Raw genomic sequence first — 9,606 nt, 5'->3', positions numbered from 1 at the left:
TACAGAGATGAAGAACCATTAATGCTGTAAGATTAGGATGAGTAGTATTAGTATGAGAGTTAGTAGTTATAATTTATCATATTTTTAGTTGATTATTTTTATGTAATTCAGTGTAATATGTGTTATTTACTTTTGTTGCTGGTTAATGTAACAATATAATGTAAATTAGCCATTAATAACTCTTTAAATAGTGTAGTTCTTTTCCTTAAAATAATTAAATCAAACAAAAGGAGGATATTTAGTTTAACCTCCGCCGGAGGCCTCAGATTATTGCTGTTTCACATTCACTGCATGTTAAAACATCACACACTTGCTTGATCTGGACAAACTGTGTATCATCAGAAAGATTAAAGACTCCAGCTTCGATATTTGACCACTGTATGATAAAACTCGGTTGCAGTGAAAGTCATTTATTAATTTATGTCAGGAGTGCAAAATAATAATTCAGTAATGTATGGTATTTTGAATAGAATAATAACAAGCATTCATATTCAGTAGAGTCTGCTGTGGTTTATTTGTCTTCACAGCTTCACTGAACACCATCAATAAGGGCTTATAGTCCAAAAGGGCACATACTTCTTCAGACAGAATCATAATTTCTATTCATTTTCCACTGATTTCCACAATCTGATGAGCATTAGCTACTCCTGTTCTGTCCACAGCAAACCCAGAGAAACGTTTCTACACAAGAACATGGAGCTAATGAACACAAGATTAACATAGTATATAACTGATATGAGCTTTGGGGTATTTTCATAACAATAAAGAATGTTTTTCACGAGTAGGGCAGTGAAACAGCTACTCTGGTGGTGCCAATCTACAATCTTTTTCCGTGACTGCAGCGAGATCTGCATTTTATTTTCTTTAATTTCGTGAACTATTGTGAATTTACATTATGCATTTAAATTAATAGTACCCATGGCAAAATTATTTTAGGGGTGGCCACTGGGGTGGCCAGAGTTTACTCCTTGGGGGCGCCCCTGTCTTCGCTAACTCCAGTTCTTCCAGCTCCTCTATCAACTTTTCCATCTCTAACCCCATTAGTTCTGCCAACTCCTCTTGCTCTTCTTTCGCCTTTTCCATCTCTAACTCCAGTTGTTCTCCCCAATCCTGTAGCTTATCTTTCGCCTTTTCCATCTCTAACTCCAGTTGTTCTCCCCAATCCTGTAGCTCATCTTTCTCCTTTTCCATTGCTAACTCCAGTTGTTCTCCCCACTCCTGTAGCTCATCTTTCTCCTTTTCCATTGCTAACTCCATCTCTAACCCCAGTTGTTCTGCCAACTCCTCTTGCTCTTCTTTCGCCTTTTCCATCTCTAACTCCAGTTGTCTCCCAATCCTGTAGCTCATCTTTCCTTTTTCCATTGCTAACTCCATCTCTAACCCCAGTTGTTCTGCCAACTCCTCTTGCTCTTCTTTCGCCTTTTCCATCTCTAACTCCAGTTGTTCTCCCCAATCCTGTAGCTCATCTTTCTCCTTTTCCATCTCTAACTCCAGTTGTTCTCCCCAATCCTGTAGCTTATCTTTCGCCTTTTCCATCTCTAACTCCAGTTGTTCTCCCCAATCCTGTAGCTCATCTTTCTCCTTTTCCATTGCTAACTCCATCTCTAACCCCAGTTGTTCTGCCAACTCCTCTTGCTCTTCTTTCGCCTTTTCCATCTCTAACTCCAGTTGTTCTCCCCAATCCTGTAGCTCATCTTTCTCCTTTTCCATTGCTAACTCGATCGCTAACCCCATTTGTTCTGCCAACTCTTCTTGCTCTTCTTTCGCTTTTTCCATCGTTAACTCCAGTTGTTCTCCCCAATCCTGTAGCTCATCTTTCTCCTTTTCCATTGCTAACTCCATCGATAACCCCATTTGTTCCCAACTCCTCTTGCTCTTCTTTCGCCTTTTCCATCGTTAACTAAGGTTCTCCCCACCTGTAGCTCATCTTTCTCCTTTTCCACTGCTAACTCAATCGCTAACCCCATTTGTTCTGCCAACTCCTCTTGCTCTTCTTTCGCCTTTTCCATCGTTAACTCCAGTTGTTCTCCCCACTCCTGTAGCTCATCTTTCTCCTTTTCCATTGCTAACTCCATCGATAACCCCATTTGTTCTGCCAACTCTTCTTGCTCTTCTTTCGCCTTTTCCATCGTTAACTCCAGTTGTTCTCCCCACTCCTGTAGCTCATCTTTCTCCTTTTCCACTGCTAACTCAATCGCTAACCCCATTTGTTCTGCCAACTCCTCTTGCTCTTCTTTCGCCTTTTCCATCGCTAACTCCATTTGTTCTGTCAACTCCTCTTCCTCCCCAAAAATGTGGTTGTTGTGAATAGTAGGATTTTGCTCAAGTTCGCTCTGAGAGACCACTTCTCTGTCCACTATTTCTTGCGTGATGTTGATGGGTTTCTTAAGTCCGACGGAAGGCGGAGGAGCTGGAGACAGAAAGCTGGAGGTTAGAGTCAGTCTTTGGTAATTCATTAAGACATTTACAGACGTCCCACCTCTCCAGGAATGTCCGGGAGACTCACGCATAATGATAGCGGCTCCCTGTCGCCTGCGAATTCTAAACAATATCTATTGTGTGAGAGAGAGAATCCCTATTTCCACATGGTATTAAGATGTGTTTTCGGTCATCCGATAACAGCTGTTCAGCCAAGACACAATTTTACTTGGTATTATAATACGTTTACCTACATATTTTTTTTATAGTTTTTACCTGTTATTATAATGCATTTTCCTGGTATTATCAATGTGTATCCGGACTTCTTGCATTCGGATATCCAGTTATTTTGAGACTACACTGGATCACTCTCACTTTCGTTTCATGAATACTAATGAATGAACAAACGGGTGCTTGTTCTCCAGGGCTATTTCCTGGAAACGGGTTTTGTCAGGGTGGGATGTCTGCACTTATGTAGCATTCAAAAACAAGTTAGACTTTTTTTTTTAACAAGCTTTTACAAGCAAACAAATCATCAAAGTTCAACACTGCTGCATGTATTAGTTGAGAAAGCAACATTTTAATAGGCTAGTAAACATTACTTGGGTCATTCTATGAATCAGATGCCTGTTGCATTTCGAGAAGGTAATTTTCCAAGCGAGTTTTTGTAAAAGATTTTTAAAATTATGTGTTTTAATGTTGCATCGCTCCATCTCAAGCAAAATTAACGTTTATATATTCGTAGATATATTTAGAATATGTCGATATAATTATGTCTTCAGAACAGCAACAGGGTGAAGTTTTACAGTTTAATTTGACAATATAAGCACATGAAGGTCCTTCTTTGAGAATTCAATGCTGATATTTCTACAAATATCCACTTTTTAACTTATTAATTTTACGATATACATGTTAATAGAGCCACAGGTGGCTAAAAAAAGGCACACAAATAGCACCTGCTTTGTAGAATGACCCTTTTGTTTCTTCGACAGGTTGTAAAGATGATTGTCTTCAAACATATTTGCATGAGGTTAGCAGTGAGAAACATAAACAGCGTGAGTGATGTGAGTGTATTCGACCAGCGAGGGCTCCGGCAGCACTGTTTACCCGTCTTTGTTAGACCATAGAGCAGTGAGTGATGATTAGTATGAAGACAAGCTTGATGTGGGTTAGGCAAGCATGTTTGTTAACTTATATTGACGATGCCTACAATCTACACGTCACGGCACTCACCTGCATACAATGCCTGCTCTAAAGAAAATTCTTCTCTGTGGAGGGAAGAGAAAACATGAGAGAATGGCACAGAAGGAGGTACTTGATAGGAAAAGATGACACTAAATGTTCAAGACTGGGGTGGATAGAAGTTATGAATGCTTCACTGAAAAAGCCACACTGAGTGATCACTTTTCTGCATATACTGTATAAGGGGGAAACATCCCCCTCATTGTTTTTAAGTGGTGTCTCTTTTAAAGGACAGATGATTGCTGGGACATGTTTCTCACAAGCCTGTAGGGAAAGTCTTTGTGCCGTGTGTTTGTTACTACAAAGTGACTTCACCATGGAAAGATCAGCTTTGTGCACGCTAGATTTGCATGGGCAGCTCACAAAGGAAAATGCTGTATGGAAACAGCAATGTTGTGTGATGTGCATGTTGCAATCAGTGACCAAAGAGATTTCAAGATGAAAGGGATAGTCCACCAAAAATTACAATTCTGTCATTTACATTCTAAACCTGTGTGACTTTCTTTGTTCTGTGGAACATAAATAAAAATTTTATATGAACAAAACATAATGGGAGTCAATGTGAAATTGAATTGTTTTGTTTTGAACATTATTACAATGCAGTTTTTTTTTTTTTTTTTTTTTTTTTTTCTCGCAAAAGAAATAAATGCATACAGGTTTGGAACAACATGATGGTGCAACAAACATGCACAAACATGCTTTTTGTATTTGTCTGAACTGGACCAAAACATTTTAACAAACAGCAGTATTTACCTGCATATACTAAAACATTTTCAGAGAAAGTTAGATTTCCAATTTTAAAAAGAAATCATCAAATCAGTGTTTTGAATCATTTTAATGTTTTCCATTGCAGAAGGCGTTATGAATTAAGTTGAATTTTGACTTGAATTTTGGCCAGAAGCACCATTTTAAAGTTAAAATGCCTTGGATTTGTTTCTAACGAACATGCAGTTTTTCACCTCACAAGATGTTAACTGATGGACTGGAGTGGTGTGGAATGGATTACTTGTGGATTATTGTGATGTTTTTGTCAGCTCTTTGCACTCTCATTCTGACGGCACCCATTCACTGCAGAGCATCCATTGGTGAGCAAGTGATGTAATGCTACATTTCTCCAATTCTGCTCCCATGAAGAAACAAACTCATCTACACTGAAGATGGCCTGAGGGTGAGTTAAATTTTTGGGTGAACTATTCCTTTAAAATAGACAGCGCGATCTGATACATGAAATGAATCGAACTAACCAACTTAGATGGTATTTTTGCTACACTGTTTAAGTCAGTATGTATTTAAAAAAAAAAAAAGTAATAAATTTTTTTTCCAATAATTTTACATGACTAGCAAAATTGTGTTGAATATATTGTGAATCTTTGATATATTTCCCAGTCCTGATTTGAATCTTTATAAGGGTGTCTATGGAATTTGGCTTCAGTCTAAAAGAAAAAAAAAAAAGAAAAAATGATTAAGCTCATTGAGGACTTGAGGCGATTAAGTGTCAAGGATGATTTTGGCATCGAGCTGGAATATCAATTTTTTGATCACTGTTCACAAGCTCATCATCTCTCCTTCATCTTACCTATTTTTGCCCCCCTCATTGTCAACAACACCCTCCAGGAGGCGATGATAGGTGGCAATCTCTGCCTCCAGTTTGGACTTGATGTTGAGCAGGGCATCGTACTCGGCCGCCTGACGCTCCACCTGCGCACGCACCTGTCCCAGCTCTCCCTCCAGCTGCAGGATTTGAGAGTTGTACCCACTGACTTCGTGAGCGTAACGTGCCTCTGTTTCACGCAGCGAATCTTCGAGTGATCGAATCTGCAAAACACCAAGCAGAATAATGAAAAAAAAAATAAAAAATTATGTTTCTCGTTATCTTAATAACTTTTTGACATAAAGGCCTCTGTGAAAATGCTTGAAATTGAAAACATAAATTTGTAATTTTATTTCTAAATGTTTATTGTATTATTTTTAATGTATTGTTTAATTTCATTATTTTTGTTTCACGACAAGTTTGCCTTGGATATATTGAAGAAGATTCACAATATATTAAAGGCAATTTATAAATACAAAAACACAATTAATACAATATAATACATTTAATACAAAAAGAATATAATATTCCAGCTCTATGCCAGACTCATCCTTGACTTAATCACCTCAAAATCAAATCCTTACATAATTTTTATGTTTGTCGAAATACGCTCCAATCTTCAGAAAACATTACGTTGTTTTTGTTTTGTGTTGGTTTTTTATACTTCTTTACTTTCAGCAACTATTTGTTTGCAGAAATGTGCTTTAGAATTTATCTTTAAAAAAAAAATCTAGTCAAACAACCATATGGTTGAAAAAAATAGCTCCTTTTTTTCCCATGGTTTAAATATACACTTGAGTGCACAGGAATAATGTGTAAATTCAGATGACATGCATGCACAGGTATTGAACATTTAGTGCAATCACATTTCATAATCATTTAATTGATGCACATGTCTGCCAGGTGAGAGTGCTGACTGAGTGATTTGTCAAGTGCATTATTTGTGTAATCTGTGTACCGTACCATGTTGTGCAGAGCCTGCAGGTCAATTTCTAGAGATTGTTTCTGCCTGCGCAGCTCGTTCAGCTCTGTCTTTCCTGCCTGCAGAGCTTCTGTGTTCTGAGTCACCTCAGCTGTGATGTTGTCAAACTGGATAGTGAGGAACAAAGAGAACAAGGGATTCGTTTGATTACATGACAATATAGTGCCGCCTTATAATTATGCACAAAGCCCTTTTAAATTAAAAGGCACCTTTCACTTTCCCATAGGGTACAAAATAGGGTCACAACTCACAAAAGATAAAAATAAAGAAAAATGAAAGATGGTGCTTAACCTTAATTCCTTAAGAGGTGCAATTATTATAAGAGCTGTTTTTAATGTATTTTAGAAGCACTATATAAGTGGCAACAATTTTGGAAAAACAGAAGCAGACAACAAATGAATGCAAAATATGACTGACTTTGTTTTTATACCAGGCTTCAGTTTCCTCGCGGCTCTTCTGCGCGGCTCGCTCGTACTGCGTGCGGATGTTATTAATGGCCTCATTGAGGTCTGCATTGTTTTTAGTCTCCATTTGCACATTGATTTGAGAATCACTGATCTGGCTCTTCAGGTTGGCAACATCCTGTGAAATAAAATGATAAATGAATTTAATTATATGGATTATAAAAGCAGGATTTGTCAACAGAGCTGAGTTTGTTTAACACTTGCCCTAAAGCAAGAAGATCCGAAGATCTGTTGACAGTCGCTCAAATAATGATTGCATGGTGACCATCCACTTTTTTTTTTAGCAGGTCTTAGTTTGGAAAGTATTTTGCCCATATTTCCCCCCCATATTTAAAATCAAATAAAATTAATTTTACCAAATAAATAAATAAATTAGAGCTTCAGTAAAGAGTTATTGGAACAAACCACGTGAATCTGTCCACTGAAGCCACTGATTATATATAAATAACTTAAATGCACTTTAAGTTTATTAAATATTAATATTAAAATTATTAAAATTATAAGATAATGAATATATTTAGTCAAAAAAATCAAGTATTTTAATATTAAAATATTCATTAATTTAAACTATTTGAAATTATTTTTAAGTTCCAAGTATTTTAATATTAAAATAAATTCAAATTCACTGTTTGTGGTCCAACAATGAGTCTGTCTCATAGAAGCACAGATCAAATGAACCACCTAAATCTCTGTAGGTTTGAGGTGTTGCTGTTTAATCATTGTTGAGTGGTGTGTTTAAGGTGTGTACCTCCTCATGGCTCTTCTTGAGGAATGCCAGCTCTTCTCTCATAGACTCGATCTGGCCCTCCAGCTGCATGCGGCCCATGTAAGTGTCGTCCAGCATCTTGCGGAGTCGTGCCAGATCCTGCTCCACCCCTTGCCGCATGGCCTGCTCCGACTCAAACCTGCCCGGAGCGATTCAGCGAGAGATTATTTACATCAGAGACCACAGGGTGTGTGTCATATTCACAGCAAACTGTGCTGCAGAACAGCTTAGTTTTATTATATTTTTATTATATTCATCTTATTATAGTATAATAAAGACATTTTCTTAATTTGAGAGTTTTTAACATTTCATCAAGAAATAAATAACCAAATAACTCACTTGACTTTGAAATCGTCAGCAGCCAGCCTCGCATTGTCTATCTGTAAGAAGAGTCTGGCATTGTCCATAGTCAGTTCCTGGAGCTGAGGGTTTGGTATACAAACACACTCATATCATTGTCTTGCATTTAGGGATTACAGCCTTTAAGCAAACAGCAGATTTTTCTTATTTGTTTGCAATTGTCATTAAACTTTATGCTGATAACCAACAGAGGAAAACAGATCATATATCATATAAAATAATTTAATAAATGCATACTGCATTGTATTTCAGTATTTTCTTTAAAATTGTTATATCTCTTAAAATACCTATTTTTAAAAAAAGAAGAAAAAGAAAAAGTAAATAATTTATGTTTTGAGTCCTTGGTTCCTGTACTAAAAACTAAAAAGGATACAGGATACAAGGTTACCCTTGGCATTTTTAATGCACCCACTTTTCTTTACAATTTAACTTTTTTATTTTATTATTAATATTTCTTCCATTTGACAGTCATTGTTTCTTAATTGCACTTCAATTGTTTTATTGCTGGTTTGTAACGTTTTTCTTTTGCTGCTTTTGTCGAGGTCACTTATGCAAAATGCATCTTTTTACTTGGTTATGAAAAATAGATATTTAAATGTTTTTTTTTTTTAATTAAATCAGTGAATAATTCAATGATTTATTTAATATTTCCATAAAAAATTTAAAGGTGGTTGCAACATATTATCAGTAAGTTGTTCTTGAAGCTTAAACCACATACACAACCATTCAAAATTAAAACTAAAATTAAATTTCAATTAACAAATGTCATTTTTAATGGGTAAGTTGGAGCGGACAGAGAAGAAAAAGCATCAACAAGGTCCAACATAGATGTAAACTTGCATCTCATGCATTTAAAAAGCTATAGAGCTGGAATTTAAAGGGTGGAAACAAATAGAACATATTTAGCAATTGCATAATTCCCAAACTTTCATTTCTGTTATTTCATGATTAACTATCATTCTAAAATAAGGAAAATAGTCATAGTAAAGAATTAGCAGGTGCGTCCAAACATTTGGTTGTGTGCGTTATGATCAAGAAGCATGCATGAGTACTTAACAAAACCTTTTATTTGCTCACCTGGTTTCTCAGATCATTAACAATCTTCTCATAGGCGCTCCAGTCTCTGCCGATCTCAGCTCCTTTCCTCATCAGAACCTCTTTGATTTGCTCCTCCAGTTGATTGTTGGAGTCCTCCAGGAGTCGCACTTTTGACAGATACCCCGCCAGACGGTCATTCAGACCCTTCATGGTCTCTTTTTCATCAGCTGGGGCAAAAGTGCTGCTGTTGATCTGCACCATCGGACGCATTGTGTTTGCCAGATTCCCTATAGTAGCTGGGGAAATGGCCCCAAACAAACCGCCCCTTGACCCCATGCTACCAGACAGACTTGAGCTGGAGAAACTCCTGGAAGGGCTCATGAATGACATGGTGAGGATTAGAAGTGCCTTTGAGCGTGCTTGCGAGACGCGGTCTGTTGTTGTACCTGCGGCAGGTATGTGAGGGGGGTTTGGGAGCAGCTATATATAGACTCAGCTCTGTCTGGTGCGTTCAGCTCTCTGCAGTGATTGGTCAGGGGGATGCAAGTCTACACCTGCACGGATCTCATTTGTTTGCAAATTCCCACAGAGGATAAACAGGGATATACTCTCAAACTACACTGAAGAGGGTTTATTTTAAAACAAATTTCACTAAGAAATTGCTAGTAAATTTAGCAAAAAAAAAAAAAAAAAAAAAATGACAAAAACACTCATGACATTTTGAGGAAGAAAAACAGATTTAGTA

At 37.1% G+C, this 9,606-nt stretch overlaps 1 protein-coding gene across 4 annotated transcripts; it reads right to left on the bottom strand.

Annotated features, from left to right (window-relative positions):
* Positions 1 to 122: 122 nt before the first annotated feature.
* LOC109077335 (keratin, type I cytoskeletal 18-like) lies at positions 123 to 9,330 on the bottom strand. Of its 4 annotated transcripts, XM_042764261.1 has the most exons (11): positions 8,901 to 9,329; positions 7,803 to 7,885; positions 7,446 to 7,602; positions 6,651 to 6,815; positions 6,215 to 6,340; positions 5,237 to 5,475; positions 3,652 to 3,686; positions 1,917 to 2,410; positions 1,369 to 1,509; positions 1,129 to 1,197; positions 123 to 1,074 (listed from the first exon to the last, which is right to left on the bottom strand). In XM_042764261.1, exons 1-11 carry the CDS (start codon positions 9,249 to 9,251, stop codon positions 928 to 930), a joined length of 2,007 nt encoding a protein of 668 aa, XP_042620195.1. In that variant the 5' UTR covers positions 9,252 to 9,329; the 3' UTR covers positions 123 to 927. The 4 variants fall into 4 exon arrangements, with proteins under 4 accessions (XP_042620195.1, XP_042620196.1, XP_042620193.1 ...); XM_042764262.1 differs by having other exon boundaries at positions 123 to 1,197; positions 1,369 to 1,482; positions 2,184 to 2,410; positions 8,901 to 9,330; XM_042764259.1 differs by having other exon boundaries at positions 123 to 1,197.
* Between the last annotated feature and the right edge of the window lie 276 nt (positions 9,331 to 9,606).

The sequence above is a fragment of the Cyprinus carpio genome, chromosome A9, assembly GCF_018340385.1.
Source record: "Cyprinus carpio isolate SPL01 chromosome A9, ASM1834038v1, whole genome shotgun sequence".
NCBI classification, from domain to species: domain Eukaryota; kingdom Metazoa; phylum Chordata; class Actinopteri; order Cypriniformes; family Cyprinidae; genus Cyprinus; species Cyprinus carpio.
This window is presented reverse-complemented; position numbering and strand designations above follow the sequence as displayed.

Bases quoted from the DNA above. Each gene is read 5' to 3' on its own strand.
- LOC109077335 (XM_042764259.1), bottom strand. From the start codon at position 9,251: ATGTCATTCATGAGCCCTTCCAGGAGTTTCTCCAGCTCAAGTCTGTCT. The intron at 7,886-8,900 runs GTGAGCAAATAA...CCAAACCCTCAG, and splicing joins TTAATGATCTGAGAAACCAG to CTCCAGGAACTGACTATGGA. The intron at 1,198-1,368 runs TTAGCAATGGAA...GAACAACTGGAG, and splicing joins AACTGGGGTTAGAGATGGAG to TTAGCAATGGAAAAGGAGAA.